Source organism: Aythya ferina (assembly GCF_964211825.1).
Source record: "Aythya ferina genome assembly, chromosome: 33".
In the NCBI taxonomy this organism is placed as follows: Eukaryota; Metazoa; Chordata; class Aves; order Anseriformes; family Anatidae; genus Aythya; species Aythya ferina.
This window is the reverse complement of record NC_140330.1, coordinates 1,324,759-1,352,464: the sequence shown is the minus strand read 5'-3', so window position 1 is coordinate 1,352,464 and position 27,706 is coordinate 1,324,759. Positions and strand designations below refer to the sequence as shown.

The 27,706-nt window shown below is 58.3% G+C and overlaps 2 protein-coding genes and 1 long non-coding RNA gene across 12 annotated transcripts in view; 2 read left to right on the top strand and 1 right to left on the bottom strand.

Moving 5' to 3' along the window:
* QTRT1 (queuine tRNA-ribosyltransferase catalytic subunit 1) overlaps positions 1 to 27,706 on the bottom strand; it is a 72,957-nt gene that overhangs the window by 43,445 nt on the left and 1,806 nt on the right. The window lies entirely within an intron of this gene.
* SMARCA4 (SWI/SNF related BAF chromatin remodeling complex subunit ATPase 4) lies at positions 576 to 26,926 on the top strand. Of its 10 annotated transcripts, none has more exons than XM_084501706.1 (36): positions 578 to 682; positions 2,521 to 2,584; positions 3,851 to 4,079; positions 4,633 to 4,765; positions 5,673 to 6,059; positions 6,948 to 7,046; positions 7,434 to 7,692; positions 8,305 to 8,431; positions 8,521 to 8,694; positions 9,439 to 9,612; positions 9,692 to 9,859; positions 10,094 to 10,144; positions 10,933 to 11,063; positions 11,515 to 11,572; positions 11,922 to 12,037; positions 12,157 to 12,307; positions 12,627 to 12,790; positions 12,884 to 12,950; positions 13,557 to 13,667; positions 14,840 to 15,082; positions 15,566 to 15,679; positions 15,868 to 15,975; positions 16,598 to 16,684; positions 17,179 to 17,225; positions 17,540 to 17,706; positions 20,804 to 20,967; positions 21,695 to 21,922; positions 22,145 to 22,243; positions 22,592 to 22,669; positions 23,537 to 23,755; positions 24,143 to 24,396; positions 24,663 to 24,771; positions 25,264 to 25,365; positions 25,468 to 25,600; positions 25,857 to 25,999; positions 26,616 to 26,926. In XM_084501706.1, exons 3-36 carry the CDS (start codon positions 3,858 to 3,860, stop codon positions 26,646 to 26,648), a joined length of 4,920 nt encoding a protein of 1,639 aa, XP_084357832.1. In that variant the 5' UTR covers positions 578 to 682; positions 2,521 to 2,584; positions 3,851 to 3,857; the 3' UTR covers positions 26,649 to 26,926. The 10 variants fall into 10 exon arrangements, with proteins under 10 accessions (XP_084357830.1, XP_084357832.1, XP_084357834.1 ...); XM_084501708.1 differs by having other exon boundaries at positions 11,919 to 12,037; positions 24,666 to 24,771; positions 25,860 to 25,999; XM_084501707.1 differs by having other exon boundaries at positions 11,919 to 12,037; positions 24,666 to 24,771.
* LOC311425744 lies at positions 17,713 to 19,135 on the top strand. Its single transcript, XR_014686414.1, has 2 exons — positions 17,713 to 18,815; positions 18,970 to 19,135. It is a non-coding gene; the product is annotated as an uncharacterized lncRNA (long non-coding RNA).

The following is a 27,706-nucleotide window of genomic DNA, read 5'->3' as shown; positions in this document are numbered from 1 at the left end:
CGTCCCAAATCCCCTCAGAGCCCCCCTCAGACACCCCCAGACCCCCCCCAGCTCCCCTCCCGACCCTTTTCCCTCAGAATTCCCCCCAAATCCGCTCCCCACCCCCCTCCCCTCCCCGCCCCCGCTCCCCCTCCCCCCTCCCTTCGCCGCAGTGGCGCCGCCATTGCGCATGCGCGGCCCGGGGAGGGCGGGGGCGCGGCGGAGCCGTTGGCGCTCTCGGCGCGCGCACGCGGCGCGAGGCACGCGCCCCCCACCCCCCGCGCGCTGGCCCCGCCCCCCTCCCCGCTCCGCCTCATCCCATTGGCTGCGGCGGGGAGACGGACGGGCGGAGGCGAGCCGGAGGGCCGCCTCCCTATTGGGCGGGCGGGCGCGGGTGGGCGGGCCTTCCTTTGCCTCCACCTCCTCCCATTGGCCGGCTGGGCGAGGTAGAAGGGAGGGGGGGAGGAGGGGGCGGTGCGCGCCCCCCCGCGCTCCGCCCTGATTGGCTGGAGGCGGAATCCGGCCGCGCCGTCATTGGTCGGCAGGGGGCGCGCGAGGCGGCGCGCACGCGCAGTGGCCGCGCGCGCGGCCGTGAGGTGGGGGGGGGGGGGCGCGTCCCCGACGCTCCTCACACGGCGGCGGCGGCGGCTCCTTTGTTCCGGGCGGGCCGCGGGGATGGGGCCCGAGGGCGGCGGCGGCGGCGGTGAGAGGGGCCGGGGGGGCTCCGGGGGGGGTAGGGGAAAGAGGGGAGGGGTTGAGGGGGGCGTGGGGGGGGTCAAAGGGGGGGATGGGAGGGGGTGGGGGGGGGAAAAATGGGGGTGGGGGGGGTTAGGGGGGGTACGGAGGCCCGCGAGGGTCACGGCGCTGCGAGGCCGCGCTGCGCATTGTTGGGGGGGGGGCGGCCCCTTCGCCCCCCCACCCCCCTTTGTGGCCCCTCTTTACCCTCCTCCCCTCGTTTTAACCCCCCCCTTTCTGCCCCCCCCATCTTCATACCCCCCCTCCTCGTCGTCCCCCCCCTTTGTGGCCCCTCTTCCCCCCCCATTCGTGTTGCCCCCCCCCTTTTTGTCCCCATTCACCCCTCCAGCTTCCTGCCCCCCCCTTTCGTGCCCCCCCCTTCTCTCCCCCCCCCCCCTTTCTGCCCTCTCCTTTGTCCCCTCCTTTCTGCCCCCCCCCTTCGTGCCTCCCCCTTTGTTCCCCCATTTTGGTGCCCCCCCCACCCCCTCTCTGTCCCCTTTCTGCCCTCCCCTTTGTCCCCCCCCCCCCCTTTCTGCCCCCCCCCCCCTTTGTGCCCCGGATTCCCCCCCCCCGTTCCGACCCCATTTCCTCCCCCCATTCTCCCTTCTCCAGCCCCCCCCCCACCCCCCCCATTTCCCATCCCCCCCCTTCTCAACCCCATTTCTCCCCCCCCCCCCTTTCCGCCCCCCCCACCCCCCAGCAGCTTTTTGGGGCTCAGGGGCTCTGCGGTGCCCCCCCCCCAGCTCTGTGCCCCCCCCCCCCAGCCCTGCCCCCCCCATTTCCCCCCCATCCCCCCCGGGCTTTGTCTGCCCTTCAGGAGGGTGCCGCTTCCCTGCCCCCCCCCCCATTTTGGGGGATGCCCCCCCCATTTTGGGGTCTCTCCTTCAGCCGGAGACCCCCGGAGCCACCTCCCTCCAATCCTCCAAAAATCAGTACCATTTTTTTCTTCTTTTTTTCCATTTCCTGCATGTTTGTGCCGGGGGGGGGGGAGGGGACAGCTCGCTCCATCCCTTTCAGCCCTCGCCCCCCCCCCCCAATTAACTCCCTCGTTAGCTCCCCGCTCATTAGCGCTCGCACAAAGCCGGCCATGAGCCCCCTCCGGACACCCCCCCAGCACCACAGCTTATTTTTTTGAATAAAAAACCGCCAGAAACAGTAAAAAAACAAACAAAAACCCAGAAGACCCCAACTGGGCGCCGCATCGCCCCCTACCTGGCGTTCCCCGGGGGCTTTTTGCCCGTTTTCTTTCTTTTTTTTGCCCTAAAAAGCTGCAAATTCGGGTAAATTTGGTGTGAAGCCACAAACTCCTCACCATCGGTGTCCTCAGGTGGCTCCCCCGGTGTTCCACCACGGGAAAATGGGTTAAAAACCTCATTAATAGGGAAAACGGGCTGAAAACCCCCATTAATAGGGGGAAAATGGGCTGAAACCCCATTAATTGGGGGGAAACGGGCTGAAAACCCTCAATAGTGCGATAAACTGGGCTTAAAAACCTCATTAATAGGGGAAAATGGGTTAAAAACCTCATTAATAGAGGGAAATGGGCTGAAACCCTCATTAATAGGGGAAAATTGGGCTGAAAATCCCCATTAATTGGGGAAACTGGGCTGAAACCCTCGTTAATGGGGGAAAATGGGTTTAAAACCATCATTAATGGGGGAAACTGGGCTGAAAACCCCCATTAATAGGGGAAAACGCAAAGTTCCCATCTCCTTAACGACCCTGGGGGGGCTGTCAGTGCTGATTCCCCCCCTAATTAACTCCCCACCCCGCTAATTACCCCCCCAACCCCTCCTTTCCCCGCAGCGCTGCGCTGACCCCCGAGGCCTCGGCCGCCCCTGCTGGATTTCGGGGAGCTCCATGCCCGTAGGTACGTGCTGGGGGGGGGAGGAAGGGAATTTTGGGGACAAATCTATAGGATTTGGGTCCCCACAAGCAATTTACCACCGGGCTGACCTCAAGGGCGCCCCTAAAGCCCCTAAAACCGCCTGAACTCCCCCAAAACCTCTTTGCTTTGGGACCCACGCGCAAGGGAAACAAAAACAAGCACCCAAAATACCCACAAATTGCCCAAATTGCCCCAAAAGGCTAACGAGGGTGCTAATTAGGATTTTAACAGCCCCCTCGGACCCAAATCCTGCAGGATTGTCCCCAATTCATCCCCGCGGGGGGACCACCACAGAGGTCGGGACCCTCAGGAGCCCCCTGCTCAGCCCCCCCCTGCTCTAATTAGTCCCAATTAGTCCCTAACGAGGGGGGCTCTGGCCCCACAAAGCAAACCCCCGCCCCTTCCCCTTTCTGTTCCCTAAAAGCTAAAAATAGGGGAAGTCAGCGAGGCCTCGTGTGGCCGGCTTGGGGTTTACTCTGTTTTGGGGGAAATCGATCCTGTTTTGGGGCACATCACTCCCATTTTGGGGGAGTTCAGTCCCGTTTGGGGCAGATCAGTCCCGTTTTGGGGGGAATCACTCCTGTTTTGGGATGGCAGGAGGGGCTCAGGCTGCTCTACTTGTAGGTTTCGGACCCATTTTGGGGGAATCAGCCCCATTTTGGGGGATATCAGTCCTGTTTTGGGGTGGATCAATCCCATTTTGGGGATATTGGTCCCGTTTGGGTGGAATCAGTCCCATTTTGGGTGAGATTAGTCCTGTTTTGGGGCAGGTCTGTCCAATTTTTGGGGATATTGGTCCCATTTTGGGGTGGATCAGTCCTGTTTGGCTGAGATCGGTCATTTTGGGGCAGATGGATCCCACTTTGGGCAATGATCCCCCAATTTTGGGGCGGGTTGGTCCCGTTTTGGGGGATATTGGCCCCATTTTGGGGCAGATTGCTCCCATTTTGGACTCTCCTTGCACCCCACACACTTCCAGCCGCTGACTGGGGGGGGTGGGAGCAGCCACAACACCTCCCTGCCCCCCCAGCTCCCACATTCCCCCCCCCCCAATCCTAAATGAGAAATCCTCCCCCAAAACCCCCCCGGGGCTCAGCCTTAAACCCCCTTCACCCCCTCCCACACCCCCCCAACCCCCTGAGCTCTCCCGGGGGGGCTTCCCCTCTGCCTAACGAACCCCGACCTCGTTAGCGGGGGGGTTCCCCGACCCCGTAACCCCCCCCCGTGACCCCAAATCTTCCTCTGCAGGCTGACCATGTCCACGCCGGACCCTCCGCTGGGGGGCACGCCGCGGCCGGGCCCCTCCCCGGGTCCCGGCCCCTCTCCGGGGGCGATGCTGGGCCCCAGCCCCGGCCCCTCGCCCGGTTCCGCTCACAGCATGATGGGGCCCAGCCCCGGCCCCCCCTCGGCCGCCCACCCGCTGCCACCCCAAGGGCCAGGGCCTTACGCTCAGGACAACATGCACCAGATGCACAAGGTGAGGGGGGGGGGCTGGGGGGCTCTGTCCCTTTTTTGGGGGGCTTGGGGGCACCCTGGGGGCTTCTATCCCGTTTTTTGGGGGATTGGGGACGCCCTGGGGGCTTCCATCCCCTTTTTTGGGGGGTTTGGGGACACCCTGGGGGCTTCCATCCCATTTTTGGGGGGATTGGAGACGCCCTGGGGGCTTCCATCCCCTTGTTTTGGGGATCAGGGGCACCCTGGGGGACTCTGTCCCATTTTTGGGGGGGATTGGGGATGTCCTGGGGGCTTCTGTCCCTTTTTTGGGGGGCTCAGGGATACCCGGGGGGGTTCTGCCCCTTTTTGGGGGGCGTTCGGGCCACCCTGGGGACTTCCATCCCTTTTTTTGTGGGGCATGGGAGCTTTTTCTGGGGGAAAAACCCGGGTTTTCAGACCCTTGTATCCACGCTGTGCCCCTCGGGCCACCCGGAGCGGGGCGGCTGCCGCGTTTTAGGGCAAAACCGTGGGGTTTTGGGGCAAAATTGTAGGGTTTTGTGCCTTGGGGGGAGGATTTAGGGCCGTTTGTCTTGCAGCCCATGGACTCGATGCACGAGAAGGGCCTGGCCGAGGACCCACGCTACGGCCAGATGAAAGGGATGGGGCTGAGGCCCGGGGGGCACGCGGGCATGGGGCCCCCCCCCAGCCCCATGGACCAGCACTCGCAAGGTGGGTTTCGGGGGGAAAAAACGCAGAAAAGGGCAAAGACGAAGGTCCTGGGGGGTGGGGGGGGGGAATGGGGCTGTCGGTCAGTCCTTTTTGCCCCCCTTTTGTGGTATTTTGCCCCCCACTCATTCTCCTGGCTTCTACCCCCCCCCCCTTCTCTCTTCTCATGGCTTTTGCCCCCCTCCCTTTCAGGCCTTTTGCCCCCCCCTTCTCATGGCCTTTTGCCCCCCCCTTCTAACCCCCCCCCTTTCCATGCCTTTTGCCCCTTCTCACAGCATTTGCCCCCCCCTCCTTTCTGTGCCTTTTTCCCCCCTTCTCACCCCCCTTTCTGTAGCTATTTGCCCCCCCCCTTCAGACCTTTTGCCCCCCCTACAGCATTTGCCCCCCCGTTCTCATGGCCTTTCCCCCCCTGCCCCCCCATTCCTTACCCATTTACCCCCTTCCCACCCCCTTTTTATTTTTATTTTATTTTTATTTTATTTTTATTTTATTTTTATTTTATTTTTATTTTATTTTTATTTTATTTTTATTTTATTTTTATTTTATTTTTATTTTATTTTTATTTTATTTTTATTTTATTTTTATTTTATTTTTATTTTATTTTTATTTTATTTTTATTTTATTTTCATTTTATTTTCATTTTATTTTCATTTTATTTTTATTTTATTTTTATTTTATTTTATTTTATTTTATTTTTTATTGATTTATTTTTAACCCCCCCCCCCAACTCCCCCTTTTCTAACTCCCCCTCTCCTTCCAGGCTACCCCTTCCCCTCCCATTAACCCCATCCCCCTTATTCATTTATTTATTAATTTATTCATTCATTTATTTATTCATTCATTTATTTATTTATTGATTGATTTATTTTTTAATTCCCCCCCCTTTTCTAACTCCCCCCTCTCCTTGCAGGCTACCCCTCCCCGCTGGGGGGCTCGGAGCACGCCTCGAGCCCGGTGCCAGCCAACGGCCCCACCTCCGCCCCTCCGCTGCCCTCGGCGGGGGTCCCGACGTTGGACGGCTCCGACCCCCAGCCCCTGGGCCAACAGCCCCGCGGCCCCCCCACCCCTTTCAACCAGAACCAACTGCACCAGCTGCGGGCTCAGATCATGGCCTACAAGATGCTGGCCCGGGGGCAGCCCCTCCCCGAACACCTCCAGATGGCCGTGCAGGGCAAACGCCCCCTGCCCGGCCTGCAGCAGCCGCTGCCCACGCTACCTCCGCCCTCCGTGCCCCCCCAGGGGCCGGGGCAAGGGCCCGGAGCGGGGCCGACGCCCCCCAACTACAGCAGACCTCACGGTGAGAGTCCCCGCGGCACCCCCCTGCTGCCTCGGGTTTGGTTTCGGTCCCCCCAGGTCGGGGTTTTGCTCCCCATCGCGGCTCTGAGGTCGTGGGGGGGGGCGTTTGTGCCCCCCAGCACCGCCTCTGACCCCTTTGGGGTTGAATTTCCCCATCCTGCTCCCCCTTGGGTCCTCCAGGAGCAGCAGGATGGGCTTTGCTCCCCATAAACACACAGAAATTAAAATTTTAGAGTGCTTTTTTTTTTTTCTCCCCCCCATCACGGCCATTATTAGCTCCTGGGGGGCTCGTTTGTGCCCCCCAGCACCACCTCGGACCTTTTTGGGGTTGAATTTCCCCATCCTGCTCCTCCTCGGGTCCTCTGGGAGCAGCAGGCTGAGCTTTGCTCCCAGGAAATCTTGATGTGTTTTTTTTTCTCCCCCCCCATCATAGCTGTTAGCTCTTGGGGGGTTTGTTTTTGCCCCCCAGCACCACCTCGGACCCCTTTGGGGTTTAAATTTCCCCCTCCTGCTCCTCCTCGGGTCCTCTGGGAGCAGCAGGCTGAGCTCTGCTCCCCATAAACACACAGAAATTAAAATCTTAGAGTTTTTTTTTTCTCCCCCTTCCTTTTTTTGGGTGTTTCTGGCGCTCTGCAGGTCCAGGAGGGCCCAACATGCCCCCTCCTTGGGTTTTCTGCTCCCCATCGCAGCCATTAGCTCCTGGGGGGCTTCATTCGCCCCCCCAGCACCACCTCGGACCCCTTTGGGGTTGAATTTCCCCATCCTGCTCCTCCTCGTGCTCCCTGGCAGCAGCAGGCTGAGCTTTGCTCCCCAGAAACGCACAGAAATTAAAATCTTAACGTTTTTTTTTCCTCCCCCTCCCTCTTTTTGTGTGTCCCTGGCTCTGCAGGTATAGGAGGGCCCAACATGCCCCCCCCCGGACCCTCAGGAGTTCCCCCAGGAATGCCTGGGCAGCCCCCGGGCGGCCCCCCCAAGCCCTGGCCTGAAGGTAAGAGCGAGGAACCGAGGGCTCGTTAGGGGCTGGCAGTTAACGAAGCAACCCACGGGGGGGGGGCACAGCCCTCCGCCCCCCCGAGAGGCTCCTCTGACCCCCCCAGATAGCCCCCATAGCCCCCGAGGAGCCCTTTTCCCCCCCCAAATCCCATCTTTGTCCTTTTGGGGCTGGCTGCCCCAATTTTAACATCTCCCTTTGCTTGGGGAGGCTTTGGGTGGCCAAAAAACGTAAATTTAGGGTGCGGGGATGTGGGGAGGGGGTGAATTCATCGAGCTGCTCCCCCAATGGGCCTTGTGGGGTTTTAATTTAACCCCCTGGGGGGTTTTAATTGCTCCCAGCTCATTTTCTAACCCCTCTCCCTTATTTTCCCCCCCCCCCCAGGCCCTCTGGCGAATGCTGCAGCCCCCACCAGCACACCTCAGAAGCTGATCCCCCCCCAGCCGACCGGCCGGCCCTCCCCGGCGCCCCCGGCCGTGCCCCCCGCCGCCTCCCCCGTGATGCCCCCCCAGACGCAGTCCCCGGGGCAGCCGGCTCAGCCCGCCCCCATGGTGCAGCTGCACCAGAAGCAGAACCGCATCACCCCCATCCAGAAACCCCGCGGGCTCGACCCCGTCGAGATCCTGCAGGAGAGGGAGTACAGGTAGGGCCGCGGGGTCCAACAACACGTTTTGGGGGTTCTGGGGGGGGTCTGCCACGTTTTTAGGGGTTTCCGGGGGGGTCCGACACGTTTTGGGGGTTCCAGAGATCCACCACGTTTTAGGGTTTCCGGAGCTCGACCACATGTAAAGGTTTCTGGGGGGTCCGCCACGTTTTAGGGTTTCTGGGGAGCTCCACCACGTTTTGGGGTTTCTTGGAGTCCACCACATTTTGGGGTTTCTGAGGAGCTCCACCACATTTTTGGGTTTCTGGGGGGCTCCACCACGTTTTAGGATTTCCAGAGCTCCACCACGTTTTAGGGGTTCCAGAGCCCCTCCCCATCTTTTAGGGTGCCCAGGGAGCTCCCCCACGTTTTAGGATTTCCAAAACTCCACCACGTTTTAGGGTTTCCAGAGCTCCCCCACATTTTAGGACACCCCCCAAGCATCCCCTCTGGGTTCTCCCCATCTCACCCGAGATCAAGCCCCAATAAATCAGAGCCGGATCCGTCAGCCTCACCAGGAGAGGAGCAAGAGCACGTCCCTGGGGTCGCATCACTGCCCCGTGCCCCTAAATCCCCTCCCGTGCCCCTAAATCCCCTCGTGTCCCCCCCCAGGCTGCAGGCTCGCATCGCCCACCGCATCCAGGAGCTGGAAAACCTCCCCGGCTCCCTGGCCGGCGACCTGAGAACCAAAGCGACCATCGAGCTGAAAGCGCTGCGGCTGCTCAACTTCCAGAGACAGGTACCTGGCCCTCGGGGGGGCAACCAGCGAGGGAGGGGGGGGAACCGGCACCGAATTCCCCTCAAAAACCCCCGAATCTCCCCCAAAAGCTGCGTCAGGAGGTGGTGGTGTGCATGCGGCGGGACACAGCCCTGGAGACGGCGCTGAACGCCAAGGCCTACAAGCGCAGCAAGCGGCAGTCCCTGCGCGAGGCTCGCATCACCGAGAAGCTGGAGAAGCAGCAGAAGATCGAGCAGGAGCGCAAGCGCCGCCAGAAGCACCAGGTGGGGGCCCGCAGCTCACCGGGAGGGGGTTTCCTCCCTTATTTTTTTAAAAAAAGGGAAGATTTGTGGATCACGCGTAAAAAAAAAGGGAGGATTTGTGGATCAAGCAAAAAAAAAAAGGGAAGATTTGTGGTAAATGTTTGAGGAATCGGGCTCACTGAGTGTGTAGTGCTAGATGCAGGTAAAGGATGGAAATTTCGGGCCCGTTTTGGGTTCCCTGCGCCTCATCCTCTCAGACCAGGCTGCCCAAATCTCTCCTCACCCTCTTAACCCGAGGCATCATCGCAGCGGGTGCCTCGCTCTGTGCCCTGCAGTAACTGCTGCCCCCCAGCATCGATGTGGCAGGGAGATCAGAGCAGGTAGCAGCAGCGTGTTCTGATCAAAGTCCTCCCCTGGCAGTTCTACCATTTATTTTTTTGTTTGTTTCCCTCTGAAAATGAGAGATTCTCTCCCCTCCTTCACATTTTCCATGTGTTGAAATAAAAAAGGGGTGGCATGGAACTGTTCTTCAGCCACATAACCGCTTAGGTTTATATCCCACTTGCTTCCAGCACACAAAAACGCAGCCTGAAGGCTGCTGTGCGTAGCAGGGGGGTATTTTCCTCCAACAACTCCCCTCTGCTCCAGAGATAAGGGGTCAGGCACTCGATGAGATGAATTCCAGCTTAAACTCCGCGCGTGGCGTTGGGGGACTCCCCACGGTGCTCCTAACGCTCCTGGTGGCGTTCCTCCCCCCCCCCCCAGGAATACCTCAACAGCATCCTGCAGCACGCCAAGGACTTCAAGGAGTACCACCGCTCCGTCACGGGCAAGATCCAGAAGCTGACCAAGGCGGTGGCCACCTACCACGCCAACACCGAGCGCGAGCAGAAGAAGGAGAACGAGAGGATCGAGAAGGAGCGGATGCGCCGCTTGATGGTGAGGATCCGGAGGGCTTTGGGGTCCCCCCCCAGGCTCCTCAGGGCGTCGGGGTGCTGAATTCCTCCTCTCCCCCCAGGCTGAGGATGAGGAAGGGTACCGCAAGCTGATCGACCAGAAGAAGGACAAGCGGCTGGCCTACCTGCTGCAGCAGACCGACGAGTACGTGGCCAACCTGACGGAGCTGGTGCGGCAGCACAAGGCTGCCCAGGTGGCCAAGGAGAAGAAGAAAAAGAAGAAGAAGAAGGTGAGCGGGGAGAGAGGAGAGGATTGGTGGGGTTGGGCTGAAACAGGGGGCTTTTGGGGCAGGAATTGAGCTCCAAATGCTGCTGCAGCTGAGCCGCCCTGGCTCCACGTGCTCTCCTGCCCCTTTTTCTGCTCACACCGAGGCAGCCACACGTCCCCTGTGGCGTTGGGGGCTCTGGTTGTGTTGTTCCCTCAGTGCCAGGTCACTTACAGCTCTCTCCCTCTTCTCTTCCAGAAGGCAGAGAACGCCGAAGGGCAGACCCCTGCCATCGGGCCGGACGGCGAGGTGAGCACGGGGACTCGCTCCTCACCCTGCCTGGCAGAGGATCCAGCACCCTTGGGTGCTGGGAGCCAGCTGCAGCACCCAGTTGGGCAGCTGAACCGAGGCTTCCCGGGACAAAACTCGCACCAGGATGGGCAGAGAGAGCCCTCTGAGCACCTCCGACATAAATCAGCCCCAACGGGTGCTGCAGAGCTGCAGGGGGTGGTGGTGTCCTCCCCGGGGGGGCTGCGGCTGCCAGCTGGGGTTAGGACCCGTGCTCTGCCCCGAAAATGAGGGGGTTTCTTGTCCCCGCTCTGCTCGGGGTCCTGCCTGCGTGGAGTCCTCCTGAGGACTCAGCAAAATCCCTTGCGAGCAGCAGGGCTTTCCTTTGAGGTTTTGGATGAAATGGCCCCGCAGCAGGGCTTCTCCGGGAGATTTTGAGTGAAATAGCCCTGCAGCAGGGCTCCTCTTTAAGATTTTGAAGGAGTTGGTCCTGCAGCAGGGCTTTCCCTTAACACTGTGACCAAAATAGCCCCACAGCAGGGCTTCTCCTTGAGGTTTTGGATGCAATACCCCTGCAGCAGGGCTTTCCTTTAACCCTCTGAACAAATCTGAGCTGGAGGCACGATGCCTGGTGCCCGAAGCCACCTCCCCACGTGGAGACGGGTTTTAAAACCCAATTTCCACAGGCCCCAAGTGCTGCGTGCAGCTCTGCAGGCTCCCTCGGAGCAGCAGACGAGGAAGCAAACGCCAGCTCTGCTCCAGGGCAGGAGAATAACAGCAGCCTGAATTTTTTTTCTTTCCTCCCTCAGCCTCTGGATGAGACGAGCCAGATGAGCGACCTCCCCGTGAAAGTGATCCACGTGGAGAGCGGCAAGATCCTCACCGGCACCGACGCCCCCAAAGCGGGGCAGCTGGAGGCCTGGCTGGAAATGAACCCCGGGTGAGTCCCAGGGGGGGTTAACTCGGGGGCAGCACGGCCCCAAATTCACACCGGGGTTTGTGGGTTTGCCCCCACCTCTGCTGTGTGGGGTCTTGGGGTTGGGACCGGCGGCATGGCAGCGAGCCCAAAGCCATGAGTTTGGGGATCTGGCTGGGAATTGGGGGTCCCAGTGGGAAGGGGGGGTCCCAGTGGGAAGGGGGGGTCCCAGAGGGGCTCAGCTGCTAAAATGAGGTAGGATGGAGGCGTGGAGGGCTCTGCGGGTGGTCCTGGGTGCGTGCTGAGGGAGGAAAGAATGAAGGAATAAGCGTTTTGTTAAAAAATAAATAAAAGGAAGAACAAACCCCAAGCCCTAACGCGAAGGTTTCTGGAACCGGGCTGGGCTCGTGCTGTGCGTGGAGTGCTGCTGGCAGCAGCTTGGCAATTAAATATTAATATATTTGTGTTTAATTAGGTATGAGGTAGCTCCGAGGTCTGACAGCGAAGAAAGTGGGTCAGAGGAGGAGGAGGAGGTAAGGAGAAACGTCAGCACTTGGTGCTTTCATGTTTTAAGCGTTTGGGGGAGAAGGAAGCAGCTGGAGGTGCAGCTTCCCAGCGTGGTTCCGTGCCAGGCAGCTCAGACAAAGTCCCCCTGATGAGTTTATTGGGAATAAACTGCAAAATCTGTTAAAATAAATAAATAAAAGCTGGGTGGGTTCAGTCCGTTTGCTGCTGGCCTGGATAAACCGTGGCTGCCCCCGTTCTCAGGGGGTTCCCCACGCAGTTTTCAGGGCTGGTGGCTGCTCCCGGGGGGCGTTTTCCTGCTGCCTGCACCCCCCCAGGCAGCAGCCCGGTGCTCAGCACCCTTCCTCCCCGCAGGAGGAGGAGGAGGAGCAGCCTCAGCCCGCTCAGCCGGCGCTGCCCGTGGAGGAGAAGAAGAAAATCCCCGACCCCGACAGCGACGACGTGTCGGAGGTGGATGCCCGGCACATTATCGAGTGAGCATCGCCTCTCCGTTAATTAGAGCTAATTTGGCTCGTGCCTGGGGGGAAATTCACCTCCCGGGGGGGGGGATTCCTGAGCCATCACCATCCTCACCGTGCTTCCTCTCCCCCAGGAACGCCAAGCAGGACGTGGACGATGAGTACGGTGTGTCGCAGGCGCTGGCGAGGGGCCTGCAGTCCTACTACGCCGTGGCCCACGCCGTCACCGAGAGGGTGGACAAGCAGTCCACGCTGATGGTCAACGGCGTCCTCAAGCAGTACCAGGTGAGATTTTGGGGTGGTTTGGGGTGGTTTTGGGCTCCCAGGAGGAGGAGAGGGAGCTGAGGGCAGAGCCAGCGCCCGTCCTTGGCGTGAAATAATTCACTTAAAGCAACGAACGCCAGCTCTCCTGCGCCTGTGGTGCTGAGAGGGGAGGAATTCATCAATGCCAGTGGTTTTAAATAATTTAATGAGGTCTTTAATGGTGTTTGGGTGCCCAGCTGCACGCTGAGGTGGAGGTGGGGGGCTCGGGCTGCTGGCACGTCCCTGCTGCATCACCTAGGGGTTTTTTTTTCACCCCTCTTTTCTCTCCTTTTCCCCTCAGATCAAGGGCTTGGAGTGGCTGGTGTCCCTGTACAACAACAACCTGAACGGCATCCTGGCAGACGAGATGGGTCTGGGCAAAACCATCCAGACCATCGCTTTAATCACATACCTCATGGAGCACAAGCGGATCAACGGCCCCTTCCTCATCATAGTACCTCTCTCGTAAGTGCCCCCTCACCGCCCCAGGCCTGCCCTGTGGTTTCCCCTCACACGAGGGCAGGTTTTACCCTTCCTTTTCCCTTTTTTTTTTTCCAGAACCCTGTCGAATTGGGCATACGAGTTTGACAAATGGGCTCCTTCTGTGGTGAAGGTCTCCTACAAGGCAAGTAGAGGCTTTGTTTTTCCTCCCCAGCAGAACAAATTTCCCATTAACCACAGGGATCTGGGACGCTTCCCCGGCGCTGAAAACGAAACCCACAGCTGGTTTTTGTTCCTTAGTGCCAGAAGGGATCCAGCTGCTGCTGGCTGCGCCCACGGGACCGCCCTTCTGCTACTGGAACGTCGTCCCACATCGATAACAACTTCTCCCACCACCTCTCCTTTTTCCAGGACCCAGAGGCTCTCCCTTTTTTTTTCCAGGACCCAGAGGCTCTCCCTTTTTTTTTTTCCAGGACCCCGTGGCTCTCCCTTTTTTTTCCAGGACCCTGTGGCTCCCTTTTTTTTTCCAGAACCTCGTGGCTCTCCTTTTTTTTCCAGGACCCCGTGCCTCTCCCTTTTTCTCTAGGACCCGGAGGCTCTCCCTTTTTTTCCAGGACCCCTTGGTCTCCTTTTTTTTCCAGGACTCTGTGGCTCTCCTTTTTCCAGGACGTAGATGCTTTCCTTTTCCAGGATGTGGATGCTCTACCTTTTTTTTTTCCAGGACCCTGTGGCTCTCCTTCCCAGGACGTGGATCCTGCCTTACCATTTCTCTTGGCAATTCTCCCTGCAGGGCTCTCCGGCAGCAAGACGGGCATTTGTACCTCAGCTCCGCAGCGGGAAATTCAACGTCCTGCTCACCACGTACGAGTACATCATCAAAGACAAGCACATCCTCGCCAAGGTGAGTCCTGGCAGCTCCCCGCCGGGTGCTTGTGGGGCTGATTCTGCACCCTGCTGCTCTGTGTCCAGCAGAGCCTGAGTGGGACCCTGGATTTTTTTTCCTTCCCTCCTGTTATGCTTGGCAGGAGGAGAGGAGCTTCTCCAAGCAGCCTGAGAGCAGACACTCTGCGTCCTGTGACACAGCAAAATGGCCTTTTTCTTAAAAAAACAAAACAAAAAAGGAAGTCACAGGACTTAAAGTGATTTTACAGTGGCTATCTGTTAAAATCTCTGCCAGATTGTCACTGCGCTGCTGCCCCAGCTGAGTGCCAGAGGGCTGCTTCTGCACACAGCAGCGAGCCAGAGGGTGACGATGGAATGGTTTAGGCTCCCACGGGGTTTGGAGAGTTGTGGAGGTTCAAGAGAACACAGACAATGTGCCAGAACCTCAAATTGGGAGGCTTAATCCACAGACAATGTGTCAAGAACCTCAAATTAGGAGGCTTAGTCCACAGACAATGTGTCAGAACCTCAAATTTACAGGTTTAATCCACAGTCAGTGTGTCAGAACCTCAAATTAGGAGGCTTAATCCACAGACAATGTGTCAAGAACCTCAAATTGGGAGGCTTAATCCACAGACAATGTGCCAGGACCTCAAATTGGGAGGCTTAATCCACAGCCGATGTGTCAGAACCTCAGATTTACAGGTTTAATCCATGATTTAGTCCTGCAGCACTGGGTGACCAGGGTCTGGTCTGTTAAAATGGTAAAACTTCACCAATTTGTCAAACATAACAGAGCCGAGGCGTCTTCCTTGCCTTGGCGAGGCTCCGAAGGGAGCTGTCTTCGCTGTTCCCTCCTCCTGGTGAAGAGTTCAAGGAGGAGAAGGGCCAAAAAGCCTGAGAAATTCCGAAATCCCCCACGCTGCCCTCGGTCTCTCGCCTCTTTTAGCCTTCTCCCTTTTCCTGACTCCTTCCTCTTCCATCTCTGAGCCGGAGACGCGAAGCCCTGCTGCCGGGGGAGCTTTCCAGGCAGCAGCTAAGAGAAGGAGAGAAATTTTAGGGGGTTTTCGTGGTCCTGGCAAGCTCTGCCTGCTCCCGGAGGCCTTGGGGCCGTTCTCCAGCCCCAGCTGGGGCTCAGCAGAGCTGGAACCAGCCCAGAGCCCCCTTGCTCAGGCTCCTGCCCTCCCGCAGATCCGCTGGAAGTACATGATCGTGGACGAGGGCCACAGGATGAAGAACCACCACTGCAAGCTCACCCAGGTCCTCAACACCCACTACGTGGCCCCCCGCCGCCTGCTGCTGACGGGCACCCCGCTGCAGAACAAGCTCCCCGAGCTCTGGGCCCTGCTCAACTTCCTCCTGCCCACCATCTTCAAGAGCTGCAGCACCTTCGAGCAGTGGTTCAACGCCCCCTTTGCCATGACGGGGGAGAAGGTGCAGGCCTTGTGGCCGATTCTTCTTTTATTTCTGCTTGCAGAGCCTCTTCCTTTCCACTCCCGAGCATCCCGATGGAAATTGGGGGGGTTTTGGGAGGGGTTCGGTGGTGGGCTAAACACTGAGCATTGATTGAGTGCTCCAGGAGCTGCCTGGGTCCCACCAGCACGGATCTGAGCAGCGAAGCCTCTTTCAGTGCTGCTGCCTTTGAGGCAGCTCCTGCTGTCAGCAGGGTGGGTTCTCAGACAGCCAGGGGGAGAGGAGCGAGCTCAAACTGGGAGCAAAACCCCCCCAGGGGGCTCAGACCCCCAGGAGACCCCCAGTACGCCGCATGCAGAGCGGTTCCTGGCTTCACCCCAACCCCTCAGCCTCCAAGGAGCTGATATTGGGGATTCCACGGGTTGCTGAGAGACGCTTTTTGTTCTGAGGAGGGGGATTTCACGGGCCCCTGAGTGACGCTTTTTGTTCTGGCTCCTGGCGCAGGTGGACCTGAACGAAGAGGAAACCATCCTGATCATCAGGCGCTTACACAAGGTGCTGCGCCCCTTCCTGCTGCGAAGGCTGAAGAAAGAAGTGGAAGCTCAGCTGCCCGAGAAGGTAACTGCCCCCTTCCTCTTCCTCCTCCTCCTCCTCCTCCTCCTCCTCTGGGCTGGGTTAACTCACCCCCTGCTGCGGTCCGGGCGACTCGGGGTGCCCCCAGGCTCCCAAAACGCGCTCTGGGACGCGGAGGGATTTGGGGTCCCGCTGTACCTCGAGGGCTCACGGCCTCTCCTCGCTCCCTGCAGGTGGAATACGTGATCAAGTGCGACATGTCGGCCCTGCAGCGGGTGCTCTACAGGCACATGCAGGCCAAGGGCGTGCTCCTCACCGACGGCTCCGAGAAGGACAAAAAGGTTTGCCCGGCTTTCCCCGGGGCTGCCCAAACGCCTCGGGGATGGGGGAGGCCCCTCTGCGTGCCCGCTGCCCCCCAGGGACAGCAAAAAGCCCCTTTATCAGGGGTTTAGGAATTCCTGAGCACAGCAAGAGGCCCCTTTATGGGGAATTTAGGGATTCCTGAGGGGCTCAGCAGGCTGAGCTTGGCCCACCACGAGCCCCTCGTGCTGCCAGGAGCGCCCCGAGGGCGCGTTGGGCACGGGGCTGTGCCTGCAGCTGCCAGGGCACCCACAGCAGCCACCGCCAGGCTCTCAGCAAGCCAAGTGGCAACTCCCTGCAGAGAAATGAATAAAAAAAGACCCTTTGGTCTGAACCAGAAGCTGAAGGCGAAAATTTCCTCGTCCTTCCACTCACCTCTTCAGCTCTCCGCTCCCCTCGAGCCGCCGGCTCTTCGGCAGCTTTTGCTCCTTGGGTTCCTCGAGGGGATTTTATTTGTCCTAAAACCTCGAGTTTCACCCCACGCTGATGGGGAAAGCGGCACCAAAACCTCAGGGCTGGGAGCTCTGAGTGCTCCAGGGGCTCCTCCTGGCCACGTGGCTGGGCAGAACCCCGAAATTCACTTGGGTTTCCCTCTTGGCGCAGGGTAAAGGTGGGACAAAAACCCTGATGAACACCATCATGCAGCTGAGGAAGATCTGCAACCACCCCTACATGTTCCAGCACATCGAGGTAACGCAGAGCTGGGTGGGCAGTGGGCTTATATGCTCGGGGGGGGCTCAGGAACTGCTCTGCCCCTGCCAAATCCAGGCGGTGCAAGGAGCAAACGGCTCTGTCGCCGTGTCCCAGGGCACTGAAATCCTCCGCGCAGCCACACAGTGTTGGGCAGCTTTGGGTTCACTTCAGGATGTTTTGTGCCACCCAAAACAATCCAAATTCATTCAGACGAGCTCCCTGAAGCGATATCACCTAAAAACAGGGAGCTTTGGAGCTGGGCTGATCCCTCTGGATCAGACTTCCCGTGCCATGATGGTGCTGCTGCTGCCTGGCACCACACAGAGCTCTTCAGATCACCCCAGTCCTGCACATTTTGTGCCTGGGACCCGAGCTGTCAGCAATCCTCCAGGCCCCGAGGGCCGGTTCTCTTTTAGGGCAGCTCCAGGACCGTGGAGTTCTCGTTTTATCTGTGTGCCAGGCCCCTTTCTGACCTTGCTTTCCGTTTGCAGGAATCCTTTTCCGAGCACTTGGGGTTCACTGGAGGTATCGTGCAAGGGTAAGTGCGCTTTTATCGAGTCCCAGCGGAGGGATTTGTGGCTCACCAGCACCATCAGGGATCTCCCAGCGCTGATACCCCTCAGGGGAGGAGGAGGAGGAGGAGGTTTTAGTCCTGAGCGGGCTTCTGGCAAGGAAGCCGATGCCCCAAGCTGGCAGTGAGGAAGAAAAACTCAGGCAGTGCCCTCAGCAAGATGCTTTAACGTCTGATCAGCCCCACAATGTGCAGGCAGCGGAGCTTGGTGGTCTCCATAGTCCTTTCCACCTCAACTGCTCCCTTCCACGTCCTCATTGCCCTCTTCTCTTCCCTCCCAGCCTGGATTTGTACCGTGCCTCGGGCAAATTTGAGCTCCTAGACAGAATCCTCCCCAAGCTGCGAGCCACCAACCACAAGGTGCTGCTCTTCTGCCAGATGACCTCCCTGATGACCATCATGGAAGATTATTTTGCTTACCGTGGATTCAAATACCTCAGGCTGGACGGTGAGTGCCTCCGCCCCGCGGGGCCGGCAGCCGTCCCCAGTGCTTGACGTTAAACCCCTCGCGTGGGGCCGAGCAGCGAGGTGAGCGGGGACGGAGGTAAGGTGACGGCCGGGCCATCTTCCAGCAGCCCGAGGAGGAGAGAAACAGCGTGCCACAAGGCAGTAAGCCTCGCTGAGAGGGCACAGAGGAAAGAATAAACGCCCTTGAGGGGCGCAGGATACAGAATAAATGCCCTTAAGGGGCACAGGATACAGAATAAATGCCCTTAAGGGGCACAGGATACAGAATAAATGCCATTAAAGGGCATAGAGTAAAGAATAAATGCCCTTAAAGGGCACAGAATACAGAATAAATGCCGTTAAGGGGCATAGGATACAGAATAAATGCCCTTGAGGGGCGCAGGATACAGAATAAATGCCCTTGAGGGGCGCAGGATACAGAATAAATGCCCTTAAGGGGCGTAGCATACAAAATAAGTGTCCTTAAAGGGCACAGAATAAAGAATAAACGTCCTTAAAGGGCGTAAGATACGAAATAAATGTCCTGAAGGAGCACAGAATAAAGAATAAATGTCCTTGAAGGGCATAGGATAAAGTATATACGTCCTTAAAGGACGTAGGATACAGAATAAACGCCTTTAAGGGGCACAAAATAAAGAATAAACATCCTTAAGGGGCATTGGATAAAATATTTACGTCCTTAAGGGGCATTGGATATAATATATACGTCCTTAAAGGGCACAGGATACAGAATAAACGTCCTTAAAGGGCGTAGGATACAAAATAATTGTCCTGAAGGAGCACAGAATAAAGTATATACGTCCTTAAAGGGCGTAGGATAAAGTATATACATCCTTTAGGAGCACAAAATAAAGAATAAACGTCCTTAAGGGGCACAAGGTACAGAATAAATACCCTTAAGGGGCATTGGATAAAATAAATGCGCCCTTCAGGGGCACAGGATACAAAATAAACGTCCTTAAAGGGCGTAAAATACAGAATAAGTGTCCTTAAAGGGCATTGGATAAAATACATACATCTTTAAAGGGCATAGAATATAGAAAAAACATCCTTAAGGCGTGCAAAATAAAAAATAACCCTCCTTTAAGGGTGTAGGATAAAGAATAAACATCCTTAAGGGATGTAGGATACAGAATAAATGTCCTTAAAGGGCACTGGATAAAATATATATGTCCTTAAAGGGCATAGAATACAGAATAAACGTCCTTAAGGGGTGCAAAATAAAAAATAAACCTCCTTAAAGGTGTAGGATAAAGAATAAATGTCCTTAAGGGGCGCAGGATACAGAACAAATGTTTTCAAATAAAGTATAAATGTCCTTAAAGGGCGTAGATTAAAAAATAAACCTCGCTTAAGGGGCATGGGGTAAGGAATAAACCTTCCTTAAAGGGTGTAGGATAAAGAATAAATGTCCTTAAAGGGCATAAAATAAAGAATAAACCTTCCTTACAGGGTCTAAGAGTAAAGAATAAAGAATATTTTGCACCCTTTTTCCTTACAGGGCGCAAAATAAAGACAAAACCTTCCTTAAAGGGTGTGGGATAAACGTCCTTAAAGGGCGTAGAATAAATAAACCTTCCTTAAAGGCTGAAGAATAAGGAGTAAACGCCCTTAAAGGGTGTTGGATAAAGAATAAATGTCTTTAAGGTACTCTGGATAAATAATAAATGACCTTAAGGTTGCAGAATAAGGAATAAATGTCCTTAAAGGGCATTGGAGAAAGAAGAAACCTTCCTTAAGGGGCACAGAAAAAAGGAATAAACGTCCTTAAGGGGCACAAAATAAAGAATTAATGCCCTTAAGGGGCGCAGAATAAACCATAAATGCCCTTAAGGGGTGCAGAATAAAGGATAAATGTCCTTAAGGGGCTCAGGATACAGAAGAAATCTTCCTTTGGGGGCGCAGGATGAGGCAGGGGCTGTCGGAGGGCAGGTGAGGAGCAGCCTTGGGCTTGGCCCCTTCCAGCTGGCTGCTCCCAAAGCTCCAGCTCCCCCCTCTCAGCTCCACGTAGCTCTTAATGAATTAATGCTGGAGGGCTGAAAGGCCCTCTGATGGGTGATGGAGCCCCGTTAATGGTGTAAGAATCACAAATTGTAGGGGTTGGAAGGGACCTCGAAAGATCACGGGGTCCAACCCCCAAAGGCTGGTGGCCAGAGCCTCGTTAACAGTGGCTGCTCTGAACCTCGTTAGCCCCGTAACGTGACACGAGCGGAGCTCTGGGCTCCGTGCAGGGGCACGGCTGGCCTTGTGGACAAACGAAAATGAAAATCAAGCCCAGCAGAACCTTTTCAAAGCAAGTCCCAGCAGAAAATTAAAATGAAGTCACCGCAGGAGCAGAGCAGGCGTTGCTGCAGAGCTGCCCACGCCTGGCCCTGCGGCCCCAAAACCTCTCCCAGCCACGAGCGGCGCTGACTTTTTACAAGTTGGCCTTCCCAAAACCAGCCACGGAGCGAGCAAAGCACAAAACGAGGCTGAAGGTCCTAAAATCGAGCTTTTCTTGCCCGACCTGAGCCTCTCGCATCCAATTCCTCCTTTAAGCCCCCCGTTGACCGCCCCCCAGCCCCAGCGGGGCCGTAACTCGCCCCGGCACCGGGCAGGGAAGGCACCGAGGTCTCCGTAGCCGTTAACCCCAAGCACCTCGAGCACAGCCTTTCTTTCATTTCTTTCATTTCTTTCATTTATTTCTGATGCTTTTGAGCTCCTCGCACACCCCGCCATGCCCTGAGCTGCCCCCGGGGCCCCTACACGGAGCCCCGTGCCATTTATTCCTCCGAGGGAGGCGTTTGGGGGGCACGGGCTGGTGGAGACCCTCCCCTAGCGTGGCCTTGCAGCCGCTGCCCCCCAGCTTTGGGAGATTTGATGCCCCCGGGGCCACCCCAGACACTGCTGCTCCTGCTCCAGCCGCTCGTCCCCTTTTTCTCCCTGCCCTTGGAGCCTTTCTACCGAAAGCAGCCTCCGGCTGAGCGCGCCCTGCAGCCTTTCACAGGCAGCCCCCACGCCGTGCAGAGCCCCCCAGCCCCTCCCCAGCGCCTCGAGGTGTCCCCGGGCAGGAGTGACCCCTTCCTCTCTGTTTTTAGGAACCACTAAAGCCGAAGACCGCGGCATGTTGCTAAAGACTTTCAATGAGCCAGGCTCTGAGTACTTCATTTTTTTGCTCAGCACCCGGGCTGGCGGGCTGGGGCTCAACCTCCAGTCTGCAGATACTGTGATTATCTTTGACAGCGACTGGAACCCTCACCAGGTAAAAACCCAACCAAAAAACAAAACAAAACAAAAACAAACAAACAATCAAAAAAAACCACCACAAAAGCCAAGGAAGCACACAAAAAAACTGGTGGAAGGGATGGAGAAGACGGCTCCGGCCGCGCCGTTTCCCCTTGCCTGGAAGAGCTCCTCATTCACTGCCCAGCCTGGGCTGAAGACCCCCACCTCTACGCCCCAAAAGCTGCCAGCCCATCCGCCCACCACCCCCAGCACGAGAGCCAGCAGCAGCAGGGGCTTTGCCACAACCCCGGCATCGCCCTCGGGGGGCTCATTTCTGGCGGGGGAGGCCGGAGAGAAGCCGAGAGCCCGGCGCTGGCGGCAGCGGAGGTCGGAGACCCCCCCTCCCTGCTCCTCCCGGCCCACAGTGCGTTAAAGCACCCCAAAAAAAAACCCCACTGTCCTCCCTGCCTGGTGCTGGTGGACACCCCCGGGCGAGCTCCCTCTGACCGATGGCCTCCAAGAGGCGGGGAGCAGCCCCCCAAAAATTCTGGCCGCCGTTCCCGGCACGCGCTCGGTCCCCTAAGGAGAGCGCCCCCGTCCCTCGGCGAGTGACCCGAGCTCCCTGCGAGCCCAACGCAGCCCTCGGCGGGGAGCAGGGCCCCCCCCCAGGCCCACGCCGCGTTGTCGAGGACAAAACCCATCGCGTGCTGGCTTAGAAAAAAAAAAACAAACCCTCGGCAACCCGTGCGCCCTGTCCCCGGCAGGACCTGCAGGCGCAGGACCGCGCGCACCGCATCGGGCAGCAGAACGAGGTGCGAGTCCTCCGGCTCTGCACCGTCAACAGCGTGGAGGAGAAGATCCTGGCGGCCGCCAAGTACAAGCTGAACGTGGACCAGAAGGTGATCCAAGCCGGCATGTTCGACCAGAAGTCCTCGAGCCACGAGCGAAGAGCCTTCCTGCAGGCCATCCTGGAGCACGAGGAGCAGGACGAGGTAAGGGGCAGCGGCGGCCGCTTCCTGCTACTCCCGGAGCGCGCTCGAGCGACCGTGCGGCTGGCTTGGCTCCACTGCCCTGCGCCGCCTCGAGGCCAAGGGCGCGGGGGCGAGAAGGAAGGCGCATGACCACTTGTTGCTAGTGGAAGGGAGTTTTTGAGCGTCGGTGAAAGGTGCCGGATTGATCAGCCCTGGAGACTGAAGTCCTCTATTTATCCACAGAACAGATACAGCGCGGGCAGCGGCAGTGGCAGTGCAAGCTTCCCCCACACTGCCTCAACCCTGTGCCTGAACGCTGAGTTGGAGGAACCACCTCTAAAGGTGAGAGGGGTTGTTCAGTCTCCACGCCCATTCAATCCTCGGCCTTGCTGCTGAGACTGCCACCGCACGTGCCAGCTCCGACGGTGGTCTTTGCACCGTGGAATTAACCCGCCCGCTAGAAACCAGCCTGAGGCCGCCCAAAAAAAAAATAAAAATAAATAAATAAAAATGAAAACACATAAATAAAAATGAATAAAAGCATAAATAAATACAGAACAATGCGAATTCAGACACGTCTCTTGACGGGCAACCCAACACGCGTCGGATGGTGACGAGCGCACGACCCCGCGGCGCCGTCTTTCTCGCCGCTCAGCCGGGGCTTTTGTCTTTTTCTTGCCCCCCTCGCAGGAGGAAGACGAGGTCCCCGACGACGAAACGGTCAACCAGATGATCGCGCGGCACGAGGAGGAGTTTGACCTTTTCATGGTGAGCATGGCCCCGGCTGCGCAGGAGGAGTGGTGCCCGCAGTTCTCCCGAGTAGCAGCTAAAACGGTCTCTCTAACAGAAATCAGCCGCGAGTGCTTAACGGAGCCGTGACTCGTTCGAGTTCATCAGGTAAAACAAAACTGTGGAGCAGGGGCTCACGGGCAGGACGGTCCCGGCTCCGGTAAGGGACCAGGCTCGGTGGGGCCGGGAGGTTCCAGCAGCGCTGCCCCCCCCCACACGCACACCTCTCGCCCGTGGGGGCGCTGAGCAAAAAGCCGGTTCCGTCCCCAAAATATCCCTGGCGCCCGCCGGAGGGGGGAAAAGGAGCTCTGTGAAAGAGGAGAGGCTTCCTCGTTCCTCCAGGACGAGGGACGGGCACGTGGAGGGAGGACTACAGGTCCCCCGAGGCGCTGCGAATGGCAAAGCGTTAATTAAAACGGCGTCGTTAATGGCAGAGCGTTAATTAGAGCCGGATAATTGCTGCCCGTGCCACCTCTGCAGCCGCAGCCCCGTTAACTCCCGGCGCTGCCGCCCGCGTCCCGTGCCCGAGGCCACCCTGGAGTCCTTCAGGGACTCGGCAGCAGAGAGGGGCGAGCTCCCCCAGCCCCGCAGCCTAACGAGCTCCAGCCGCTAATTAATCCCTGCCCCATCTCCCACCGACCGGGCCGGATTCCTGCCCTCCTTCCTGCAGCCTCTACCGAGCTGTGGCCCCCGAAACATTTTCCGCTCCTCCCGGTGGCTCTCCCCACCCGGCCCCGTGCTCCCCCGAGGCCTCTCCGCGGCCCCCCCAGGAGGATTTAGGGCCGCAGCCGCCCCCCACCCCGAGCCCGGCGGCAGCCCCACAGCTTCGCCCCCTTCTCCTGGCAGCGCATGGACCTGGACCGCAGGCGGGAGGAGGCGCGCAACCCCAAGCGCAAGCCGCGGCTGATGGAGGAGGACGAGCTGCCCTCGTGGATCATCAAGGACGACGCCGAGGTGGAGAGGCTGACCTGCGAGGAGGAGGAGGAGAAAATGTTCGGCCGAGGCTCCCGGCACCGCAAGGAGGTGGACTACAGCGACTCGCTGACGGAGAAGCAGTGGCTCAAGGTATACATGGTACAGCAGCCTTGACTCCGTGGCCTCTCAGCCCCATGCTGGTGTCCGTCCGTCTGTCTGTCCGTCCGTCTGGGGGTCCCGGTGTCCCCCGTGGGTGCTGATGAGGCGGGCGCCCCGTTAAAACGCCCTCGGGCGGCCCCGTCCGCAGTGGGGAGGTGGCGCCGTAACCGCCCCAGCCTCGTTTCCTCCCCAAATATCCCAGAAATACCTGAATTTGGTGACTTCCCCCCATAATTAGGGGATCTTTGTGCACCCGGGAGCTGTACACAGCCCCCCAGGGTCGAGCAGGGGGGGGGCTTTGGGTTTGGGGAGGGGGTTGGGGGGCAGCTCAGGGTTGGGGCCTCCGTGCTAGCGGCTCCTGCGTTGCCCCCCGGGCAGGCGATCGAGGAGGGCACGCTGGAGGAGATCGAGGAGGAGGTGAGGCAGAAGAAATCCTCCCGCAAACGCAAGCGGGACACGGACGTGGGCTCCGCCACCCCCACCACCAGCACCCGCAGCCGGGACAAGGACGAGGAGAGCAAGAAGCAGAAGAAACGGGGCCGGCCGCCGGCCGAAAAACTCTCCCCCAACCCCCCAAACCTCACCAAGAAGATGAAGAAGATCGTGGACGCCGTCATCAAGTACAAGGACAGGTAGGAGAGGGGAGAGGCGGGGGTCGGGGGGGGGTTTTATAGGGGAGCTGCTCCCTGCAGCCCCCACGCCGCCCGCGCCGTCCCCTCGGGTGCCCACCGAGGTCTGCGGGGCGTTGGGGAGCCCCAAAACCCAAAATTCTTTGCCAAACACCACGCGGTGGTTCGTCTGAGCGGGCTGGGAATGAGCGGTGGGTTAATTAATGAATTAATTGAGGGGTTCGAGGGGTGTTGGTGCCGCCCTTGACGCGCCGTCCCTCTCCGTGCAGCAGCAGTGGCCGCCAGCTCAGCGAGGTTTTCATCCAGCTCCCCTCCCGCAAGGAGCTGCCCGAGTACTACGAGCTCATCCGCAAGCCGGTCGACTTCAAGAAAATCAAGGTGAAAAAGAAAAAAAAACGTTTAAAAAAAAAAATCCCGGCTCCTCACGGGGGTGCGGGTGAAATGGGGGGCACGGAGAGGATCCTTTGGGGCCCCGAGGGCAGGTTTTGGGGTACCAGAAGGCTTTTGGGCCCCGCAGGGAGCCTTTGAGGCACTGGGGGCAGGTTTTTGGGCCCTGAGGAGAGCTTTTGGGGCACACAGAGGAGATTTTGGGGTACTGAGGGCAGGTTTGGGGCCCCAAGGGGAGCTTTTGGGGCACTGAGAAGAGCTCTTGGAGCACTGGAAGGCTTTTGGGGCCCCAAGGGGATCTTTTAGGGTACTGAGGGCGGCTTTTGGGGGCCCTGAGGGGAGCTTTTGGGGCACAGAGAGGAGGTTTTGGGGCCCCGAGGGGAACTTTTGGGGTACTGGGGGCAGGTTTGTGGCCCCGAGGGCAGTTTTTGGGGCACGGAGAGGAGCTTTGAGGGGGCCTGACCCCGTTTTTCCACCCCCCAGGAACGCATCCGCAACCACAAGTACCGCAGCCTGAACGACCTGGAGAAGGACGTGATGCTGCTGTGCCAGAACGCGCAGACCTTCAACCTCGAGGGCTCCCTGGTAAGGCCACGCTGCCACCGGGGGGCTTTGGGGGCCGTGGGGTGGCTTTGGGGGGGTCTCGGGGCGTCCCCAATCCTCACAATCCTGCCGCCCCCCCCCCAGATTTACGAGGACTCCATCGTGCTGCAGTCCGTCTTCACCAGCGTGAGGCAGAAAATTGAGAAGGAGGAGGAGAGCGAAGGTGAGGACAGTGAGGAGGAGGAGGAAGGCGAAGAGGAAGGATCGGAATCAGAGGGTGAGTGCCCCCCAAGGGGGTTTGGGGGGTTGTAAAGGGGGGGAACGGCCCCGAAACCTCCCCCCTCCCGGCGGGCAGGGCCGTGGCGGCGTGCCCGGGGGAAGCGCACGCTGCCCGCACCCTGCCCCGGGACAGCGGGGACGTGGGGAGCCAGGGAGGGGGAGCGGGAACTGGGAGGAACTGGGGGAGACTGGGAGAACCCCCGCGAGGGTCCTGGTGTGACGGTGGCCCCCTCTTTGTCCCCCCCCAACCCCAGCAGCCCGGTCTGTGAAGGTGAAAATCAAACTGGGGCGCAAGGAGAAGGCGCAGGAGCGGCTCAAGGGCCGCAGGCGCACCAGCCGTGGCTCCCGCGCCAAGCCCGTGGTGAGCGACGACGACAGCGAGGAGGAGCAGGAGGAGGTGAGGCCCCCAAAATGCTCTCTTTTCCCCCCAAAAATACCCTCTTTTTTCCCCCAAAACGCCCTATTTTTTTCCCCCAAAAAAAACAAACTTCCCCCCCCCAAATATGCCCTCTTTTTTCCCCAAAAAAGTCTTCTTTTTCCCCCCCAAAAAAGCCCTATTTTTTCTCCCCAGAAAAGTCCTCTTTTTTTCCCCAGAATATGCCCTCTTTTTTCCCGCCAAAATACGCCCTTTTTCCCCAAAAAATACACCCTCTTTTTTTCCCCCCTGAAATGTCCTTTTTTACCCAAAAAACACGAAAACACCCTTTTTTCCCCAAAAAGCACCCTCTCTTTTTCCCTCCAAAACACTTTTTTCCTCAAAAACATGACCTCTTTTCCCCAAAAGAACCACCCTCTTTTTTTCCCCCAAACACCCTCTTTTTTCCTCAAAAACACACCAAAACACCCTTTTTTTCCCCAAAAAATGCTCTTTTTTTCCTAAAATGCGCCCTTTTCCCCCCCCAAAAAATAAAACACTCTATTTTTTCCCCAAACAATGCCTTCATTTTCCCCCAAAACACTCCTTTTCCCTCTTTCCTCCCCCAAACCCCCCCTAACCTCCTGTCTCCCCCCAGGATCGCTCCGGCAGCGGCACCGAAGACGACTGAGCCCCCGCCCCGCGGCCCCGGCCCCCCGTAGCCGCGAGGGGCTGGAGAACCCTGGCCCCCCCCCCATATTTATAGCGCCGGGCTGGCAGCCCCCCTAACAGCATTAACTGTTCGCAGGGAGCGCTCAGCTCCCCGATTTCCCTCTTTTTCGCCCCATTTTCAGCAGCGGTACTGTTCTCGGTGGCTCGCTGGAGGCGGCCGCTCGTGGCCGCCCCGCCGCCGGCCGCGCGTGTCGATGTCACTGGATTTCAAGCAGTAATAAATTAAACCTGACCCTACCCCGGCCTCCGCTGCGTCCTGCTGGGGGGGCGGGGGGGATTTACCCCATCCTGGGAGGGATTTACCCCATCCTGGGGGGGATTTACCCGATCTTGGGGGGGATTTACCCCCTTTGGGGGGGATTTACCCCATCTTGGGGGAGATTTACCCTCTTTAGGGGGAGATTTACCCCCTTCGGGGGAAGGAATTTACCTCCTTCAGGTGCATTTACCCTTTTATGGGTACTTACACCCCCTTTGGGGGGGATTTTCCCTCTTTAGGGGGAGATTTACCCCCTTTGGGGAAGGAATTGACACCTTCCGGGGCATTTACCCCCTTTTGGGGGAGATTTACCCTCCTTTGGGGAAAGGAATTTACCCCTTTCAGATGGATTTACACCTTCAGGGGCATTTAGCCCCCTTTGGGGGAGGATTTACCCTCTTGGGGGGTGGGTTACATTTTTGGAGGTGGATTTATCCTTTTTAGGGGTTCTTACACCCCCCTTTGGAGGAGGACTTACTACTTTGGGGGAGGGATTTACACACACACACACCCCCCCCGGGGGAAGACACCCCCTTTGGGGAGGGAGTTGCCCTCTTTGGGGGATTTACCCCCGCTTTGGGGGAAGGATTTTACCCCCTTTGGGGGAGACTTGCCCCCTTCAGGGGGAGGACTTAACCCCTTAAAGGGCTTTTACCCTGTTTGGGGGGAGGATTTACCCAATTTGGGGGGAATTACCCCCTTTGTGGGGCTCCTGCTGGGTGTGGGGCTGGCTTCCAGTAGAGATTTGTCTCGGGGGG